This window comes from Berghia stephanieae, chromosome 5, assembly GCF_034508935.2.
Source record: "Berghia stephanieae isolate SIO BIC M18660-M18661 chromosome 5, UCSD_Bste_1.3, whole genome shotgun sequence".
In the NCBI taxonomy this organism is placed as follows: domain Eukaryota; kingdom Metazoa; phylum Mollusca; class Gastropoda; order Nudibranchia; family Aeolidiidae; genus Berghia; species Berghia stephanieae.
The window spans coordinates 7,261,812-7,284,177 of NC_088364.1; the positions used below are offsets into that span (position 1 = coordinate 7,261,812).

Below are 22,366 nucleotides of genomic sequence, written 5' to 3' on the forward strand. Positions count from 1 at the left end.
ATTTTGTGTCATTAAAAAAAAAAAGTTCCATTACAACAATGAGTCCAAAAGGAATTGGGTTATCAGACCTGCAAATAAATGCACGTCGGACGTGCATATTATCTAGTTCACGTCGATTTAAATGAACTACAACATGTCCAAAAGTTAAAAGTTTCAAGTTTGAAAGTTTCAATCTGATCAGTTCTTAGAAAGACGTGAGGTTTTGATTTGGAAGACGCGAATCGAATTCTATAAATTTATATTCTGACGACTCCCTAATCGTGTGTTTAACTCTCTCCTTACCAGCTATTTTTAGAATTTCTCCAGAAAATTCACTCCAAACCAACACAAGAATAGGCTTTTCTTACTCAAACAACAATTAACAAGTGAGCTCTACAGCACAGTGTTTAGTATCTATAGCTGTAAACAAAGCATATCTTTAAATTTTGTGATATACAAGAGAAATCAGAATGAGAAAATTTTTGTTCCATCGTAACGAATGTGACGATTTTCCTATGGGTGGTACGGAGAGGGTTAAAAAGCGGTCGTCGTGTATGTTGTTCTTCTTATTACACATTTATTTTTCATCCTCTTAAAATGAGCGACAGACGCACAGCGCTATTGATACAAAGTTGGGAATAATAATCCCCATTAGCCGAAAGCAATTTATTTTTTTAGTAAGGTTTTTTTTTTTTTGTTTTTTTTTTGTTTTTGTTTTTTTTAATCAATGTGTTCAAATTCCCCGGAAAAGTAATGTAAATGTTGCTGCTCGAAGCTCGAAGAAATAAATAATAATGTGAAATTGGATGTAAGCTTCAATTTAATTACAAAAAAACAGATCAAATGAACGTTTCGGGTTTCCCCTTTATCAACAAAACAGGATGAATGAAACACTACAGATGAATGGGATAATATGATAGTGGCGTAGCTAATTCATCCTGTTTTGTTGATAAAGGGGGAAACCCGAAACGTTCATTTTATCTGTTTTTGTAATTAAATTGAAGCTTACATTCAATTTCACATTATTATTTATTCCGGGAAAGTAACTCAAAGCTTTAAAAAATATTAGTGTAGAAATCTTATGGCGTGTAATCTGTATTAGAAAACGAATGAACTACCCAGAAATGCTGGACACGAGCCAATGACGATGATGATATCGTGAACAAAAATTTATAAATAAATAAATAAAATGAAAAAGAATGATAAAAATAACTAACTAAATGAATAAATAATAAATAACTTATTAAATAAATAGATAAAAGTAACTAAATAAAATAAAATAATAATGTATGTAAAGTGTCGCAGAAAAAAAATAACACAAAAACAAATCAACCCTACGCCCCCCCCCCCCCCCCCAAAAAAAAATAATATTATAAAATTAAAAAAAAAAACCACCCATTTTTCTCAATATAAATTTGCTAGATTCAACTCCACAGCTGGGCAGAGTTTTTTGTTTAATTTTTTAAGGGGAAGGGAAAAAACACACATAAATCTTCTTTTTTTTCTTTTAAAGAAGAAGAAGTAAAAATAAAAAACAACAAAAAAAAAAGCAAAAACAAAAAAAAAAAAAAAAAACCCTGACAACACTCAGGATGGAAACCAGTTCCTTTGCTTGTGAGTCGAGTATTCTCATACTGGGATAACTCTCTCAATCCTAGAGATTTTTGCTACTTTTCAAAATTGGAAAAAAAATGTATTAAAAATGAGCATGTATATCGATGGTTTTAATCCACTCCTATACCATTAACATGTAAAATCTAAAAACATTAGTATTGATACGCCTATAATTTTTCTCAGAAAAATGTTATAAATAGGCATGGGGTAAAAGTAACCCCGAACATAGTCGGTGTTAGGGTTGAATGAGTTAGGATGACCCTCCACCACCAAATGCGGGCTACCACCAATTCTAAATTTAATTTTAATTATGGTTTTCTGCTATATAGCTACCACATTTACCACAAGAATGTCTTCATTCACGAAAGGCACCCAGGTGTAACGTGTATGAGAATTTTTTAAAAATTAAAGGTAATGCAAGACGATTTAAATCATTATATTATGTTAAACTGTCGCAGAAAAACAAAACAAAACAAACAAAACAATAAAAAAAAACAAACAAAAAAAAAAAAAAAAAAAAAAAAAAAAAAAAAAAAAACAACAACACACACAAACGCACACAGGCAAGAGGATTTAAATAATGTACCACGTTAAAGTGTCGCAGAAAAACAAAACAACCCCCCCCCCCCACCCCAAAAAAAAAAAAAAGGAAAAAATATACACACAGATACACACGCACATACACACACACACACACACATACACACACACACACACAAACAAACAAAAACAAACAAACGAACGAATAACGATCCATTAGATAGTATTTTTATATAGAAGAACAACAAACTAAAGAAATAACCACATTTTAATTTGCGGGCCACAGACTCATTCCAGTATAATGTCGAGGAAGTATAAATGCTAAATATAGAATCAAAAGTTAAATGTAATGTGCTGTTGTTGTTGTTGTTGTTGTTGTTGTTGTTGTTGTTGTTGTTGTTGTTGTTGTTCTTTTTCAATGCAATCTGTTTTTGATCCGTGTGTCTCGTCACAGTTGAATTACAGCTATTCATCCATGATCTCACAGCTCCTTATCGGATGAGTGCTGGTTGCAATTGAATGCACACAACACAGCAAAAAAAAAAAAAAAATACAAACAAAAAACAAACAAAATAAACAAACAAACACATAAACTAACAAACAACAACAAACACACAAACAATAATGCGCACACACAAATAAAAATAACCGCTACCCCCCCCCCCCCCCCCCCCCCCCCCCCCCCCCCCACACACACACACACATACACCCAATAAGCAAAACAAAATTCTCAAAAAGCTAAATTAAACCAAAATAGAAAACGAAAGCCAAGCGACGAAATTAAAAAAAAACAAAAAACAAAAAACAAAAAAACAAAAACCAGCAAAAAAAAAAAAAAAAACAAAACAAAAATACATATATAACTTTCAAAATCGATGAATTAAGGTGACCTCTAAATTTTCTCAACAATCTCAAACGCGAGGTACCTTTGTAGTTTAGTGTTTGAGACATTTAGCTAAGCTGGGGGTCCTCTAAAACTATCCATATTATTTGAAGTTAAAACTCTATGGCCAAAATGAACCTTATATTATTATTTTCAGAGTATGACAAAGCAGATCATGTTTTGAAGGCCTTATCTTTTAACACATTCGCCTCAACGCGTTGCAGCTGATAAAATTGGGTTTGATAACAAGCATGTATGTTATTATCATCGCATAACGATAACAGACGTATTATCTTATTGTTATGATTTGCGATCAATGAGGTTAATATTAATATCATAGCTAGGTAAACGGCGTCAATTACCAGATAACGGAATGTCACAGAAAATGTGATTGATCTGACATAGAAATAATGGGTTAAAAACCGAAACATTAATTCATTTTTATTCCCTGAGAAAAGTTGTCTTTCAGGTATTAGCAAATCATCACCTTGTTATACCATTGTGTATACTATCGGACAAAAACAAGTCTACACATTACTTGGAACTGTTTTACAGTTTTGACGGATGCTACGTTTATGCCACTTAAAAGGTTTTTCTTTCTTTTTTTTTTCTTTCTTTAATTTTATTATTACTGTATTTTTTTTTTAATTTCTCTGTTGTTTTTTTTTTACTAAAAAAAATATTTAAAAAAATAATTTTTCATTATTTTGATAAATAGATCAATAAGATATTTTTCTTCACAGTGGAGTTTGGCCTTTTTGGGGAGTCAAGTTTATGCCATTTGAAGGGGGTTTTCTTTCTTTAAAAAAATATTATTGTTGTTTTTGTTTGTTTGTTTGTTTGATTTTTGTGCATAATTTTGATAAATAGATCAATAAGATATTTTTCTGCTCAGGGGAATTTGGTCTTTTTTTTTTTGTTTGGTTAAGTTTATGCCATTTGAAGAGTTTTTAACTTTAGCATATCGTATATCTTCATATATTTAGATCAAGATGTACATTAGCACGACCGATGACCGAACGCAACGAGGGGCCTGTTTTAACACTGTTTTAATGTATTTTGCGTTGGTTTGAGACTAGAGTATTTCTATTACAAACAATGAGCAAATAACAATTTGGGTTATCAGACTGCTAATAAGTACACGTCAATTTAGATCAATCAGATACAGTATTTTGATATACAGGAGAGCTCTGGTCATTGATCGAAGATGGCAAAATCGTAAACAAACAAAATATTTTTTAAAAAGGTTTTACTAGAAAACATTTTTAGTGTTAATATCGTGTATGCCCATGAACTGCAACTTTTCAACAGCGAATATGGTACATGATGAAACATGTCATTTTTTCAATAGTTCGATTGAAATGGCCTCTCAAAATGTCAAACAATGTTTAAAACAAAAGTCGTCATTGTTATTAATTGAAATACAACAAAACGAGCAGAATTTTGTAAGTATAATGGGCGCTTGGCATTGACAAACAAGCCATAAATACCGCACGATGGTAAAACACGACTCTTTAAAAATTTGGCCAGAAAACCCAAACTTTTTCTGTATATTGATGTTATGAGCTGTGGTAAAATACTCACAACATTCGCCAGCCAGATAAAAAAACGTACAAATACACGAAACTATGTGTAACCTTAAAACTTGTATAGTCTGATTGACATAATTTAGTGATAACTAATCATTAAAATTACTATGTAAAAACAATAATAAAGAGCTGAGAGACGTCAATTTCGTTCTGGTCGATTGAGATTACCCAACTTGTAAAAAAAAATAATTCTGAAGTTGAATCTATATCGGGTTTGAGTCCTTTTGACAAGCTGTGTATGTGTGTGTTAGTGTGTGTATGAATGTTTAAGGTAAAAGTTTTCTCGCAAAAATTGTAAAAAAAAAAAAAGTTTGTTTGTCAGTGTAAGGCAGTGGGCAAAATATATTATGCGCGTAGTGCACTGCTGTATTTAAAGAACTTAGTGTACTGATTCGCTACTACACGGGTCAAGAATGTTCATCAAGCATGAGAAGGGGTGGGTAATGGGTAGTGCTTGGGCTAGTTGTGTCCCAAGTTGGCTTTCGTGACCTCACCATCGTCGCCTCAACCTCACAGAGCCACTTAACGAGGTTAAGGAAAACCTTAATAATAAAACACGGCAAATCGGTAAAATGTTTAGAAGGGTTCAATCTATGACTGTTAAAAGGGGGGGGGGGGGGGGGGTGTTAGAGCAGCGGGGTTGACATTGCGTTTGAGTGAAAAAGAACTGGAAAAAAATATTAATGCAAAGGTAAATACATTTTTTAAAATCATTAACTGGCCCAGACATGATAATGATAATATTATGACACTCATTTTCCCGATAATCGGAATACCAAAAGCTTCCCAAAAACGAGATTCCCTTCTTACTGGCCAGAGCAAGATGACACAGGCAGATTATACCAGAACTATTATATCTTTTTCTCGAAAACAAATTTCACGGAATCCTTTTTACAATCTTCGGATATTTCTATGTCATTTATATAAATATATATTAAAATTACAACGATTTAAAAGAAATGAAGGATTAACGAAAATTTAATGAGTCATTGAATCCAACAAGAACAAAAGCTGAGATTGGTTAGGAAAAAAGACAAAGTGGCTAACAAATCTGAAGGCGTCCTTTCTGTCGGGATTCAGCAATAATAATATGCTGGGAGAAATGTGCTGAAGTGCTGAAGCTTGTAGTGCGCAAGGGCGTCTGTGTAACACACACTTAATAATATGTGTAGTGTGTGTGGTCTCAAGTCTCAATGTGTAAACAACAACGAATCGGGCGTCGCAGACATCTATTCTATATAAGACAGAATCATGATTTCAAGTTAGGATCTGATCGCTCAGATAAAATGAAACTCTGTGCACAGCTGTATGTAAGTGTGAATATTTATATTTATGTATCTATCGTGTTAGAGAGAGAGAGAGTAAAAAGGCAGAGGATGACCCAATCTCAATTACTGTTGCCCAGGCCGAGATTCAGTGGCAACGGCAAAAATGCCCTACTGAAACATCTTTCTTTTAGAAATAAAGCCACTCTTCCTCTTATGATTTGTTAGGATAACTAGAGTTATACTCTTATAGAGTACAACATGGAAAAAAAACCCCAACTCGCATGGACATTTGGATTATTGATTATCATTTTTTCGTACTCTACTCTCTGGGTCTTAGTCTTAGTATTGATATATTTTAAAATATTTGTAATTTATAGGCTGTGAAGTGACAGACACATCTGCCAATAACACCTGTGATTATTCACAGACATAGACTTCCTTCACTATTTTAACATTCATACATTTTGGAGAATACGTTAACCTTCCTAATGCACAAAGAAACATAAAAATAAATCTTTCTCTCTCTCTCTTATATTATATATACCTTATTACTTTAACTTTAACTATTTAAAGTGCAATGTAGATTCACCCCCTCCCCCCTCTCCCGCTCTTTTTTGATTGTAAAATATTTTTTATATTAAATGATTTTTAAAAATTCTCGCTCAGAAACAAAGCAAATATATAATCATAGCAACAAAAAAAATTTTTTTTTTTAATATAACAGCAAATGATCAGAGGCAACATAATAGTGCAAATAATTAACTAAATAATAAATGAATTCACAAATGAATAAACAAATAAGCAGAGAAAGAAGAAACCAAAATACATCTCCCTCAGAAGAAGAGTAGAGAATCAAATAACAAAATTTAGAAACTCTTGCTCAGAAAAAAAAGTAGTCCTTCAGAGCCATTTAGCCCATGGAACAGGAGTTTATCTATAGTGTGAAAGAAATAGCAATTGCTTGCTACCCTTTTGATAGGACTCTAGTCTATCACAAGGTACTTTCTTCCAGATATTACAGACCCAGCTATCCAATCACTGCTGGGTGGTCGGGTGGGGGTGGTCAGAACTAAATCGAGACTTCACCCATCGTTTTCCCTTTGCGTGTGAAGTGAGTTCTCAGCCAACTGACAACTGAGCTCAGAAATATTATTTATCATTCAGAGAAAAGGGAAGCAAAACAAACAAAAAATAAAAACAGAACAGATATGATTATAGCAAAATAAATAAATCAACATTAAACGAGATTCAGAGAAATAAATTCTTTTGATTTTAATACTCTCGCTTAGAGACGGAACAAAAGAGAAAATTTTTAAAACAAAGTTAGAAAAAATTATAGGTTAGTTAATTTCATACGTATGCGCTGGATAGGTTTCCATCAAATTAGAGTAGAAATTTTGCGTCATAATTATGATTATTTTCATCGCTGTGTATGATGTTAGATTTATTTTTGTGCAACTTTGATAATAAATTATATTTAATATGATGAAAAGAGGAAAATAAAAGTAAAAGGGAGAGGTTGAGAGACGGACAACGCAGAGGATTCATTTTAAACCAAAATAATCCAACCCTCAACTACCACTACCATATCAATACAATTTAAATTGTGGTTAGATTGAACAAATTATAGTACAAAAGAAAATCAGCAAATTTAACAGCTAGTTAGTGAGATTTTCAATGGTAGGTGGACTGGACCGATTTGCTGGTCATTGATTTTCTTACTGATCGCAGTGAATAAAAAGACTGAAATGCCAATTTGACGTTTCAGTTCCAAATGTCAAAAACTTAAATTTTATTGATTCCATTTGACATATTTAAAAAAAAAAAAAAAACTGGATTTGGCATCTTAGCATTGTTTTCTTTCGTTTTTGTTTAAAGAATTGCTTGATTTTTACTGATTTGGTTCAGGTTTGCGAGATTAATTTTGCATTACTTAAAAACCTGCTAGACAGTAGAGAAATATTTTTCTGCAGTCTATCGAGTATTTAAGTTATTTGTTAATGTTTTTATTGGTTTTTTTTTCGTTTTTTTTGTTGTTGTTGTTGCTGAAGAATGGTTTTGATGTTCCATGTATGGTATTTTGTTAATTTTTAAAGCTGTTTTTTTCATTTTGTTTATTTCTATTTACAGTCCACAGTTTCTAGCAGTTTAGTATCACTTTGACTTGTGTCAGATATACTGTATTTTTAAATTGGCCACAACTTATAGAATAAAGGGGAAAATCGTACATTTTATGTTGATATGGATTTTTCCCTTGAAATTCATGATTTCTGTTAGTTGCCTATGTTAGGTGTATGTGTCTATGAAATATGATTGAAGGCTTTCACAACTTCACATTGTCAAATGTGTTGTTCAACACTTGACAATAAATTAACAAGCATGGCCTACTGAATTCTATAACTTAACTCTTAACACACTTGGCTTTTATTTATCATCTTAACCTACATGAGACACCAAGTGTGCTTTACAATTAAAAGTTAAAGAGAGCACTGTAATTGCAGTTAGCATTTAAAAAATTCCTATTTGAGCCTTGGTTTTGAACTAGGTGCACACATTATTAGGTCTGACAACTGAACGCAATTATGGTCTTGATTTAACATTGTTGTGTTGGACGATATTTTGCATCGGTTTGAGAGTATTTCCATTACAACAATGAGACCATAACAATTTTGGATATCAGACCTGCAAATAAATTACATGTTGGTTTTAAGTATTGAGTCATCATTTTAAAAGCCAAGCACTTTACACATTCGAAGTTGAGATAGTCCTTCACTTATCTTTTATTATTATATAATTTATTATTATTTTTGTTTTGTTTTGGTTTTTCTTTAAACCAAAGTGTTTCAAGGCCGAATGATTTTGTCGTATTGCGATATGCGGATATGCTATATATCTAAATATAGATTTTGAAGCAGTTGCACGCTATCATAGTCATATCAAAGTTAAACGTATGATTTATACAGTGTGATTACCGACAGAGTGTTGTTTTGGTGGAGAGAGAGAGAGAGAGAGAGAGTTGCATTGATAGACCATTGTAACACAATGTTCGGCGTCACAAAGGGTGTTGTGTCTATTATTCAAGACTGTCCATAATATACATGTAAGGATAATTGATTTTAGTTTGTGACGTGGTCTCGAAGGTTCAGATGTTATTATTGTATTTTCATACTTCATATCACCATCATCATCATCAGCATCATTCATTTACAGCTTCAACATCTCTTATCCTACTTGTTTTATTCGTGTATGTACACTCTAGTTTTGGTCACAAAAAAACCTGGTTCCAATCTCATTGGAAGAGTAGAATCACTCTTCCGGAGGACTGGATACATAGGGAATTGATCTTCTGGTTTCAGAGTGATGGCATCTTATTTTCTACTTTAAATGCTGGTTGTCAATAAAGGTTATCTGATATAATAATATTGAGTACATTTATAGAGCACTTTATGTCGAAACCTCAAAGCGCTTAAAATCAATATAGAATGTTACTACGTATCTAATCACAACTCATACAACATTATTTTATCAATGCAGTTATAAATAGACAAGGTACATACAACTCACTAAAGCAAGTATTTGGTGAAAAGAAATGTCTTTAAATGTTTCTTGAAAACACCAACATTGTCAGATATTCTAACAGACGGAGAAAGGGAGTTCCAAATTGTGGGGCCAAATTTAGAAAGGGATATAGGTATCTCCAAAAGTCTTAAGGTTTGTTTACGGCATTACTAACAATTTTGAGTCATGCTAGCTCAAATTACTCTATGGAACATAAGGCTGAAGAATTTCATGAATATAAAGAGTGGAGAAGTTTGAACTACATGAAAACAGGTGAGAGCAATTTTGTACTCAATTCTGGCTTTCACATGTAGCCAATGGAGAGTAATTAGCATAGCTTTGGTGTCATCAAAATGAGACTTTCCAAGGACCATTCTAGCAGCTCTATTCTGAATTCTTTGAAGTTTGCTTGTATAATAATCTGAAAGACCAGCGAGAAGAGCGTTACATTAGATGAATTGGAATAGGATCAATTCAGAAACAATGGTTTCATAGAATGGAATAAAAGTCTTGATACAAGAAATTCTAAAAAGTTAGAAAATCAGGAATTTAATGAGGTGGTCAACTTTATGGTCCATGGGAAAGCGATTTGTCTTGAGACGGGAATAATAGTGTCTTCAATTGCAATGGGTGGTGTCTGAACTTTCTTCAGTTTAGATTCATACCCAATCAAGACGATTTCTGTTTTCTCATCGTTTAACTTCAGTTTTGTCAGACACCGTCCAAATTTGAACAGATTCACGGCACTGCTCAATCTCCTCAGTGATAGGAGACGACAGAAAGGGAGCCACACTGACATAGAGCTGTGTGTCGTCTGCATACATATGATATTTCACAGAGTGCGATTGTATCACCCTACCAAGAGGCATTGTATACAAGGGATACATTAAAGGACCGATAACGGATCCATTCATTCTCACTCGTTTACGTCCCGTAATCCTAAGCATCTGCCTATACATTCTGCTACTAAAATACTTATACCACCTTTTGATTCAAAATGTAACCTATTAATTATTTATTAGTCCTCGGAAGGACTCTTTACATAGACACTTCCAATGATTTTGGAATCGGAAAACTAAGTGTGACGTCACAACTTATCTGCCCTATTAGACAACACTGTTTCAGCGGAAGTCAGCAGATAGACGGTCTTTTTGGCTTGCCAGGGAACAGATTTTGTATGGCTAATATAAAAATTCACTCGTGACAGGTAGTGCTGGGCTCAGAATGTGTATATCAGTATACATTTATTATTATTATACGTATATAAACGCAATCGGTAGAGATAGATAGATAGATAGATAGATAGATAGATAGATAGATAGATAGATAGATAGATAGAGATAGGGAGAGAGAGAGAGAGAGAGAGAGAGAGAGAGAGAGAGAGAGAGAGAGAGAGAGAGAGAGAGAGAGAGAGAGAGAGAGAGAGAGGGTGTTGGTGGTTGGGGGAGACGTGTTGCTTTCACGTGCTCAATCATTGAGGTCACTCTTCAAACTTCAATAAGTGGTTATACCATTAAATGCTTGTCGTCCATTTATTGTTTGATTGGTGATATCTTATTGTATCGCAGAATGCAATTCTTATCGCAAAATTAAGACGAAAAAAAAAAAGAGGATGTGGGGGGCGGGAGTTAATTATTGACTATAGAGTATTTTAAATGTACCCTTATCCGTTATAAGCGACGTCTAGACTTTTACTACACTATATGACTTGTGAACCTTGATCAAAAGTGTTAGATTATTGTTGATGATAGAGAGCTTTCACTCGTAGCGGGAAGCCGCGGATGGACCTTTCATTTGAACCCCTAACCTCTATCTCTGTCTCCCCCCCCCCCCCCACCCCCCCACCCCTCTTTGTGTGTGCGCTTCTCTCGTCAATAGCTCACTCCCAACTTCCCCCTCCCTCTTCTTCTTCTTCTCTCTTATTGATTGATTATTGATATTTAAGTAGTGCCATCTACTCCATCTGTCACACATTTGTGACCTGTTTACTTTTAACACATTGTCGAATAGTTTAGGTTTTTTTTAAATGTAGCAAAATGGGGTCATGCCAAGTTCCCATACATAACAATATCAATAAAAGTTGTTAATCGGGGGCATTGTGCATACATGTGCACATACAGGTTACTGTCATGTTATTCCTCTAGCCATTGTCGAAACTTGGCTAGGAAATGGCCAAACTGGCGTTGTAAGTGTACCTGTAGTAATGTTATGTAGTTTCGATTACGATTATGGTGTAATGTGTTTACTGTTGTAGATATACACACATGAATGTAGAGATTAGTTAATGTGGAAATGCGAAAAGCTGGTCTCGCCACTCGCTGCTCGGTACCTGGCTGCTCTTCTTTGTGGTCATCGTATATTTACAGGTGTGACACACGTCGCAGTCGGAACGCATGAGGACGTTTCAAGAAACCTTCTTCAATAGGTCAATATTAGGTGCTAATTTTTTGTACTTTCGTTTTAACATGACCAATCAGAATATCAATTTTGAATTCACCGCATTTTGATTGGATGACAAAAACCAATATAGGTGAATAGCGCCCATCGCCGAATACACGAGACGTCTGTAAACTGTCGTTCCGATTATATCATCTCCCTGTTATGGCGAGACATGGCTGTGGCTAGGATTATGTCGCGAACGAGAGGCCAATTCTAACACTAACTCTAACCACAACCACGAAAATTATGGTTGTGTGTGGGTGCGTGTGTAGTGTAGGACCATGTGTATTTTTATAATTTACAGGAATGTGTTGGCAAAGACAAAAATAAAGCTTCTTATTCTTGTTTTACTAACCTTCTCGTACTATGCCCTTGTTAAAATATTATAACTTGGTTAATCACACTTCAAGTGACAAGTCCTCGATCTGATTCTGATGTAAATCAGTTCCAGGAAATCTTACTCATATTTTTCTTTCTTTCTATCTTTCTTTTTCTTCTTCTTCTTCTTCTTCTTCTTCTTCTTCTTCTTCTTCTTCTTCTTCTTCTTCTTCTTCTTCTTCTTCTTCTTCTTCTTCTTCTTCTTCTTCTTCTTCTCCCCCTCCTCCTCCTCCTCCTCCTCCTCCTCCTTCTTCTTCTTCTTCTTCTTCTTCTTCTTCTTCTTCTTCTTCTTCTTCTTCTTCTTCTTCTTCTTCTTCTTCTTCTTCTTCTTCTTCCTTGTCCTCTTTTTCTCGTATATTTTACACAATGTGAAAGACTTTGAATTGATTCCACCTCATTCCATTTAACTTCCGTACTCTGGAAAGACACGTATTTTAAATTTTGACCAGAAAACTCGTCCTTCAAATACCGATCGATTTAAATGACTCGCATCTTTGCAAAAACTTTCAAACCTGGAACTTCGCGAGGATAACACATTCCAGTTCATTTTTGCCTCTATCTTTTTTCTCTTTGTACATAATAAATGTGTTAAAAAAGGGAACACTTTATACCATTCATTTAATTCCTAAAGACTTTGTAGCTATAGTCTCTCTCTCTCTCTCTCTCTCTCTCTCTCTCTCTCTCTCTCTCTCTCTCTCTCTCTCTCTCCCTCTCTCTCTCTTTTAATTTTTTTCTTTCTTTCTTTCTTTCTTCTTTCTTTCTTCTCTCCTTCTCTTTGCCCCTTTCTCTCTACCTTTCAGCCATATATTGCACAATATACTAAACACAAACATATGCGTTTATACACTGATATAAACACACAAACACATGGACCCCATTCACTCTCATTCATAACCCCCCCACCACCACCACCACCACCATAAAAAAACAACAAATAAAAAAAAAACAAAAAACAAAAAAAAAACAAACACGCGCAATAATTTAGCAAGGACTATGAAAAATGTTTTTTTCTCTTTTTGAGGAAATTTTTGTCTAAAATCCAAGCCCTATCTCCACTGAGTAAAAATGTTTTTGAATTTTGAAAATCCATTCATAAATAAACAAGTTATACAGTTTTAAAGGTGTCATTTATTTGGATGACCCGCAAAGAGAAAAAAAAAACGCGAAAATATGGGACGCTTTTTCGGCATTTTTTTTTTTTCGACCTTTGGTTGTATCTTGCGTAATAAGTGGATTAAAAAGATTGAAACTTGAAGAGCAAATTAGGATGGTGTTTTGTAAAATACGAGTAAAGTACTCGTCATATCCATATGAAATTTTACAACCAAAAAGAAGAAATGTTCATGTATTACCTTGTCAGCGACAAAACCTCCACGTCCGGTAGTTTTAGAAATATTTGACTCCAAAGAGTAAAAATCTATTTTTAACGGTCTTCTGGTAATCGCACGAGTTTTGTCGCTTGACATAATCTAAAATGACCTTTTTTCTAACTGTGTGCCAACTGTCAGTCATATTCATCGGTAAACAGCGTCGTAATTAATTTTTTAAAATACCATATACGAAACGGCTTCGTCCCATATTTTGACGCGAATTCGGGCACTTCGTGAGCGAAAAAGAGGCCCAAAGATTTGTGCGGGATAGTCATTGCTAAATAATTATAAAAACATCGCATGGCTGTCTCATTTTTAAAATCTAGATCTGGCAAAACACTAACTTTAGATTTCAAACTTTAAAGGAGGTCCTTCTAATATAAATGTTTTGAAAAGTATTTTGTGCGGCTGTGTGGTCTTGTGGTATGACACTCGCTTTCGGATCGGAAGTTCCTAGGTTCGAGCCTCGCTCGGCACATAGTTGAGTCCTTGGAAAAGGCTCTTTACTCACATTCTCTCACCGTACTCAAGTGTAAACTGAGTACCTGGCCGTTTTCAGCGTTGTCTCTGTCCGAAAAAATTACAATATTGCCTAACAGGCGTCATGTTCCGTCCTACATGTTAAGTGTTGCTGTTGGCCGTGGACCCCTTGTAAAGCGCTTTTAGCACGTTTAGTGGATATTGTTCTAGATAAAAGCGCATATTTTTTTTTTTTTACACAAAATGCTTCTCCGTGTCCAAGTAAAACCGCCACGTAGTCCTCTTCTTACGAATTTGTCTATCTAGTTTTACACAATAGAAATTGAGTTCAAATTTTATCCAACACTTGGATTACAAATTTTGTATTGATCGGCCTGCCATCCCATCCCGTTCATTGAACGGGCAGATATTGCTTGTAGCCTAATACGTACTAATAATAATTACGTATTAAGCATGGCAAATAACGTTGTGTGTCGGAGTATTGGGCGAGGAACCCCTTTTCCTCTATCATCTTTGTTTACACAAAGGTGAAAGCTTCTTCATTTCGACGTATGTCAAGAAGATGGAACAAAAGACCAGCGTTAAGTAAACTGCACACATAATAATGGTACAAGTACAATGTGCACAAGGCAAAGGGAACGCCCGCGGTTAAATTTTGCTTTCCGCCTTCCGTCAATTTCTTGTAACCCCACCCCCACTCCCACCCGCTCTTTTCTTTTTTTCTTTTTCTTTTTCTTTTATAATTCTAAATGACCATCTGTTTTGAAAAAATAAGAAGATTTTTAGTAAGTTTAACGCCCCTTTTGAACATATTTTATGTTATTTAAAAAGCCGGCACATCGCCTTCTGGGAAGGGCAGCGAGATCATACCGGTCGCTTGATTAATTTTTTTTTTTTTAAAAATCTATTTAAAGGTTTTATCAACTTGTCGATTTATCCGCTACAATGTGTGTATATAATATTGATTTGTTTAACTCGACTTGTGGAAAGCTGACTTGAAATAATGATTTACACTGATTCTGGTTACTCTGGTGTTTAAAAGAGGCATGCGTGATTAAATAGATTGTAGGATTGTGGCAGTGCTCTTCCAACGTACCCGGCTCGGGGTCATTTCCCGCCAGTTTGGGCCATGAGTGGCCTTGGCAGTCCTCCTCTTTCACATCTCTGTTCACTTTTTCCCTCCGTGTATCTTGTGGTCTTCCACCCCTTTCGGCTGCCCCTGGGATTCCAATAGGGAAAAAACGTGTGACGTCAACAAATCTGGTTCCAATCTCATTGGAAGTGTAAAACCACTCTTTCGGAGTGTAATTGATCTTTTTGTTTCAGAGGGATGGAATATTATTTTCTAGTCTAAATAAATGCTGGTCGTCAAGACAGAGCATGCATCCGCACTCTTTTAAGTCCCGTAATCCTAGTTATCTTCCTGATTCCTATATATATATATATATATATATATATATATATATATATATATATATTATATATATATATATATATATATATACCCTGCTACTAAAATAATTATGCCCCCTTATGATTCAGTATGTAACCCATTCATTGTTAGTCCTCCAAAGGGCTGGTTACATACACATTTTCAAGGATTTTGTAACCGGGAAATTAGATGGTGTGATGTCACGACTTTTCAGTCCTATTTATTAGGGCCTGCCTTGTTACATTTATTTGATGGCTTCTTTCTGAGGGTGTATGTCCAAGTTAATCCAACACCATTTAATTTATGTTTTGGCATCTCTTCTCGTGTTCGAACCTTAATTGATGTTCCTTTTCAGTTCACTGTTCGAGATTAAACTCCATCATCTTTAGACTATTCGATCTTTTCTTCTTTTACTGGCGCTGAAACAAAAAGGGAAAAAAACTTACAAAAAACAAACAAAGAAACAAACAAAAAAATTAATTAAAAAAAAAAAAACAACAACCCACAATGAAATAATAGAGAAAGCAAATTGAGATTTCAGATTTCCTCGTCTATCATTTTACTGTATCCTTTCATGATTACCTTTAGTACCAATTTTATGCAGTTGGAAATGGAAGGAAGTAGTTCTCTGTTCGTCGCATTTTACTGTTTTCTTCGTTTCTTGGGCTGTGCAGTTAAATGCCGAATGATGGAGTCTGTGTGGATAGATCACGACCTGTTTGATAGGCAGGTGTTTGCTATTTAGAATTGCTTATGACCCCCCCCCCCCCCCCCCCCCCCCGCGCCGTTGTTTCGTTTTTCTTCCCTGTGCCCCAATGTCTTAAGATAGTTTATCTTCGTGTGTGACTAAAGGAACAGTTACCCCTCCCCCTCCCGGGCCAAAAAAAAAAAAAAAAAATACATATAAAAACAAATAAACAAACAAACAAATATAACAATAATTTGCGTGGACGGTTTGGATTTTCTCCACTCCCCACCCCCTCCCCCTCTCTGTTTTTATTCACAGCGTAGACGATGGACTATGTTATTCTAGCATCGGTTGACGTATAATATAATAGAAATAGTTTTTGAAAGTGTACTATTACTCATGGTGGCGGAGTTTATCCCAGTTTCTGTATCGTTAAGCGAACAATAACAATTGCATGTTACCCTTAGGATAGAATGCTACTCTTTCGCGGTGGTACACTCCGCCCAACTTTCTCAGGCCCAGGTTCCCAAACATTGCTGAATGGACATGGTGGTGGTCAGAAGGAATAAAGCACGATTGAACCAGGGACCGGTTTCAGTCCCTCTGCAGCAGACCTGTCTACTTGAAATGTTAAAAATTCGTAGCTTTCATAGGGAAGAAACGAAGTCACTAAATTGACTTTATAAATTAATATTTTACCCTTAGCAATATTAAATATGCCTCCAAAATCGGAACAGATGCTTTGTGGCACCGACTTTTTTTAAAACACATTGTATTGAATCAAAAAGTTTAATTATTTCTGCTGTTGAAGCCAAAAAAATCGTATTTTTACTATTTCTCGTAGTAGTAGATAGGTTTGCTGTAGCCTGAGTCGAATACTTTATTATTGAGTTATTGGGATTCTCTTTCCACGTTCTATGGTAAAAGTTTGTCTTGTGTCATTTGTTTAGTATTATATACGATGTGCCAACTTGCAAAACCTGCTAGTGTTAAGTCAAGTTGATCCAGTTTTGAAATCGAAACATCAAAATAAAAAAATGGATTTTTCCTCAATGACTAAGCATGTTTTAAACGCGTTTCATTTCTCTAAACCAAAATTTATGCTATGATCTAGCAGATTTTGAAAGTTCAGTTTTTATTGAGACGTGCGAACGTAATCCATTAAAACTATGATATAAGGAGAGGGGGATAACTCATTTTAAAAAATGCCCTTTTAACAATCAAAATTTGTCTTTGGTTGTCTCAGAGTTTGACCCTGCAATCTGTTTCAATATCCATTCTAGGCAAACACACATGCTAGGGTTCCATTGCTTCTTCTGCCGAATGATTTCCCCCCCCCCCCCCCCACCAAGTTGCCAAAAGTTAAGCTCGAGTCCTCTTTGGACATATGTGCTTCTGACTTTATAGTGTTACACGTATAGACTATTTATTTACTGACGAGTGTTTGAATCCGAAACGCTTTAAGTTGTTTATTTTCTTTTCATTTTTGTTTATCTGGAGTTGTTTAATCCATTGCTTGCCCAATCCTCAACGTAATGAAATGTTAGGTATGATGACCATTTCATTCTTGACCTGTCAACTAGTTTCCCACCAGCGAAATGCGACTTCGTTAGTAAATGGTGCTTCGTGCAGGCTCCAGTCTCGTTGCGAGTTTGCCATAAGAGCACGTGACTGGACTGCGCATGCGCAAGACCGATTTATTCTGAGCCTTGGTTTTGCTTGCTGGTCCCGGCAACTATGGAGGGTACCAATTACCAATAATAAAGATACATTTTTGGACTTAATATTTCGACTGAGCATGTCTCATAACCGGTGCTATGTGTATGGTTTTGTGTTAATTTAAAGCAATTACTGTGATACATGCGAGTTTCCACTCGTGGAAAGATAAGGTGAGCTTCAAAGTCGCGAGTTGTCTGCCGTCCTACTGTTACTGTTATCCTTGCTGGCCTGGCTGTCCGCGAGCACTGTTACATTCTTAGATTATATTATATTTTTTTAGCAATTCGCCCTTCGTTATTTATCAGAAAATTTATTTTGTTAGCTATTCTATTTAAAACAAAAAATGCTAAATCCTTATGCTGCAAATTTATGTCTATTTTGTTAACATGTTTTATATTCAAAGCAGTCACCGTTCGTTTTATCCATTTGTTTACTTATGAGATGATACGGACGCCATTACTGCTTTTGGGGTCGGAGGCTTGCTTGGGTGATGGCGACCTCGAAATCATCTTCGTCTGAGTTTTTGATCTCTGGTTGATAGTAAGCGGGATTCTCATCCAGATTATATTGGCGTTTATTAGTGATTTAGGTGGTGTCATAATCTCATTAAGAGTCAAATATTGTGCTCTTATCGAAAGGAAAAGATAATTTAGTCCCTAATCTCCCAACTTACTTGGCCTTGGTTACCTTCTTGTTTGATCGATAAAAAATAAATGTGGACATGAGAGTGAGACAAGAGACAGCTCATAACTGGGATTCCCCTCAATTACTTTTACAGTTACTGCCAGCGCATTCACTTTCAGAGTTTTTCGTAGAGTCAGCATGTCTACTCCAAATCTAAATGCATGACAATGACAGTTCTGGCTTATTTTTGGACTTGGGAGTTGGAGAATGAAATTGGTACTTTTTCAACTTCAAATTTCAAACTCAATTCAACTTCAATAGAAATTTCAAATCAAGACAGCGGCTTCCATAGCATCTAGTCTTATTGGTTTAGTCTTAGTTATCCAGACCCGAAGGCACACATTGGTGATTAGTCAAGTTAGTGTGTCTGGATAAAGAAACCATACAAACTAGAGAGGTAGGCCTTTGGCCTACCAACCTCCGCTGCACGTCCAACTCGCCTTGAGCATGCATTCACGTAAAATATAAAGATTTTTAAAAAAACCTACCTCTGTTTCAAAAACTAGCATCTTTCACCTTTCTAAGAAACATTTTGATTTTTCAGAACTTTAGTTCGTTAAAAAATACCGGCCAATCTGACCCGTTGAGTCGAATGAAAACGAAATTTTGTTGTTTACACGGTTCAAAGGAAATGCCGTAAATAAGCTTTCATGGACTTCCTGTGTTGTTTTTACAGTGTCACGTGACCGTTTTGAGAAATTTGTCGTCTGCTACAAATAATTAGACCGGTAGGGGGTAGATATTTTCGTTGGAGCAGAGAAAAAGTGAGTATTATTTCTTGGACTTGTAGAGAGGCCTAGGGTCCACCAGCAGTCAAGTTTATTGAATAAAAGAAAAAAAGGCCTTTTTACTGCACTAATGCACCAAATTGCATATCTATGGACACTTTGTTCCGTATCTTTTTCCCAATAGCTAAACTTTTTTAAAAACCTGGGGCCAGGGTTGCTAGTTTGGCCTCCTGGTGGCCAAATTTGAGAAATTTGGCCTTTTCCCAAGCCATTTGGCCTCCCAAAATTTGGTTTGGCCACTTGGCCTCCTGTAACCAACTTTTTGGCTTCCTCTGACTTTCCCCGTTATATCGTTTTACTCTGGTACCGGTAAAACTTATTTTATTTGGCAATCTAAATATCTAAATGCAACACGTGCTAACGCCACAGATTGCATTTGCTAATGCTTCTATATATACGAATTTTCCTTATCCTATCTAAATTGTTTAACAAATCTAAAGAGTTTTCGCGAGGCTAAGGTGGGTTTGGTGGTATTTGGGCTCCTGCCGAGGAATCTGGCCTCTTGCTATAGCTAGTTTGGTCTCTTACTCAAAAATGATCTGGCAACCCTGCCTGGCTAGGCGGTACCTTGATAACAGAAACGATACCCACACGATTTCGCGAGGAATTAATCATGAAAACAATTAGGATATAATTTCAACACAACTTTTGAAATTCATCAAGGATTGTCCATTACGAATGTTTTTTGATAGAAAACAAATGCATCTTCAAATCTAAACTGCTTTTGACGGTAAGCGGTAAGTTTTTTATTTATTTTTCGGTCCAAACGAATGATTTATCCTGGTATAGAAGCTATGTATTGGTAACACCGGCGCAGCTCTCTAGTAGATTCTCCTTTGCCTTTGCCTTTTTACTTTTACCATGTCGATTTTACTTAAATTACTTAAATAAAACTGTTACTGATTACATTTTTTACAAATCCAAGACAAAACCAAAAATGTTCCTTTTTGTTTATTGATTCGGGTCTTGTTAATTGACCCAAGTTTGACTCATCACAAGTTAATTTGAATTTGAAACAAATTTATTACAATTATTGAATAACAGCAATGAATTCAATTACCACTAAAGTCAGATTCAGATTTCTTAGTCTGCTGAGTACAACTACACCAACCAGACTAGTTACGTTATATCACTTTAAGTAGGAAAGGTAGCGATTTATATGGGTAAAAAAAGTAAAAACTGTGGGAGACCTTCCATACTAGTAGGGGGTTTGGGAGGGGGGAAATTTAAAAAAAAAGTCTCCCCCCTCCCAAACCCCCTACTAGAAGTTCTAGTGTAGGGGGTTTGGGAGGGGGGAGACTTAAAAAAAAAAGTTTCCCCCCTCCCAAACCCCCTACTAGAACAAGAATACTTGGGATGTAGTAGCTTATGGAAGGTCTCCCAAAACTGTTTCAATTCAGTGGCTTCACTATGGCCTCCCTTTCTCCAAAAAAAAAAAAAGGAATTAATATTAATAGTTCAATTGGCAGAGACTTGCTTCACAAGCAAAGGGATAGAATTAGAGATTGATCCTTGGTGCAGGAGAGGTTTTTTTTATGGATGGCGTTTTTATACACTGTGACGTTTACACACATGAAGGTCTGACATCCTAACGCAGTTATGGGCATGGTTTAACATTGATGTAATGGACAATAATTTTGTCTGTTAAAAGGCTACTTTGCAATAGTGTCCTATCCATAGGGTAGCAGTAAGCAATGCCAAAGGAATTTTCGTCAAATTCAAAGGTCCCAATGGATCTTTTCATATTTTGTTTGTTTTTAAATGCAGGTTATTCACTTTTTAATTAATACCCATTTTTTTCCTCTCTCTCATTACTTTACAGCTATAATATCCAAAGATCTTTCATATTGCCTTGCTGTGTTAATTGACCTGTCTGAAGGTATGTTCCCTTTTATTCATTTATTAATTTTTTTAATGTATATACATATAAGCTATGCTTTTTTATTTAAATATTAAATAGATGATCTTTTGACTGTTGAGACCCTATTACTATTATCCGTTTTAATTTTATCAGCAATTTACTTAGCTTTTGAAGTGATAATAATATATCATTAGCCACAGTAATACTAGTACTTTATGATTAATTTACTCCATACGACATGACATAGATTATGTAGACAAGTGTAATTTTTGGGTAAACAATTTCTGTTCTCCATACACCAGGGTTACCACCAAATTTAACTTCCACCTCGCGGGTGGTTGGATGGGAGCATCACCCTTGAATCATATACCTATGATGTTCGCATGGGTGTACGATCCGTTAGTGATGTCGTTTCTTCTTCTCTTTACTAGCCTATCCTGCTTCTTTGGTTTGTGATTGTATTTTTGACAGGGGATATTTTTTTTTCTGTAAATCTTCTGCCTGTTTGTTCTTGGTTATTTATAATTTAGCTTATGATATCTTTAGGTTAGTTATGATTTTGATTTACATTTGTACTATTTTTGTTAGATTGCTTGTTTTTTTGTTTCAGCGGTCTCTCATATAACCTCAATTGTGTTGGAAGAGACCTAAAGCAACAAACAAACAAAATAACTTCCACCTCTTATTGAATGAGGAATAGGTTCAAAATGCTACGCCTAAATATGGGCATCTAGTAGCCTTATCACCATTTCAACTACAGTACTACATTTGTTTCAAATAATCAAAATTGTTACTTTACATCAGGGTGACTTATGTGTATTGTCCAACTTGAGCTAAAATGCCACTTCAAATCAATATAAAAACAATGAAACCTGAATCGTGAATTTCAGATAGTCTCATATTATACTTTGGATGAAAATATTGTCTAAAACCTTTTTTATTTTCAGACTCCATTCCAATTAATGATAAAGCTAGACCATTGCAACTATACTTACACAGGGTCCATTGATATACAAAATTCTGGAACTTCATCCCCAATGCCTCACTAATATTCTTTATGATGCAGCACCAAGGTCAGTGTAGTAAGGTTCAGAAA

General features: G+C 35.2%; 1 protein-coding gene across 4 annotated transcripts in view; it reads left to right on the forward strand.

Annotated features, from left to right (window-relative positions):
- Positions 1-5,433: 5,433 nt before the first annotated feature.
- LOC144972328 (trinucleotide repeat-containing gene 6C protein-like) overlaps positions 5,434-22,366 on the forward strand; it is a 28,085-nt gene continuing 11,152 nt past the window's right edge. Inside the window, exons 1-3 of one of the 4 annotated variants that reach the window (XM_078913422.1) lie at positions 5,434-5,915; positions 21,232-21,288; positions 22,218-22,343. In XM_078913422.1, coding sequence (XP_078769548.1) covers positions 22,328-22,343 — 16 coding nt within the window. In that variant the 5' untranslated portion in view covers positions 5,434-5,915; positions 21,232-21,288; positions 22,218-22,327. Of the gene's footprint in view, positions 5,916-17,898; positions 18,108-21,231; positions 21,289-22,217; positions 22,344-22,366 lie in introns of those variants that run through there. The other 3 variants (XM_078913424.1, XM_078913421.1, XM_078913423.1) reach the window with 3 other exon arrangements.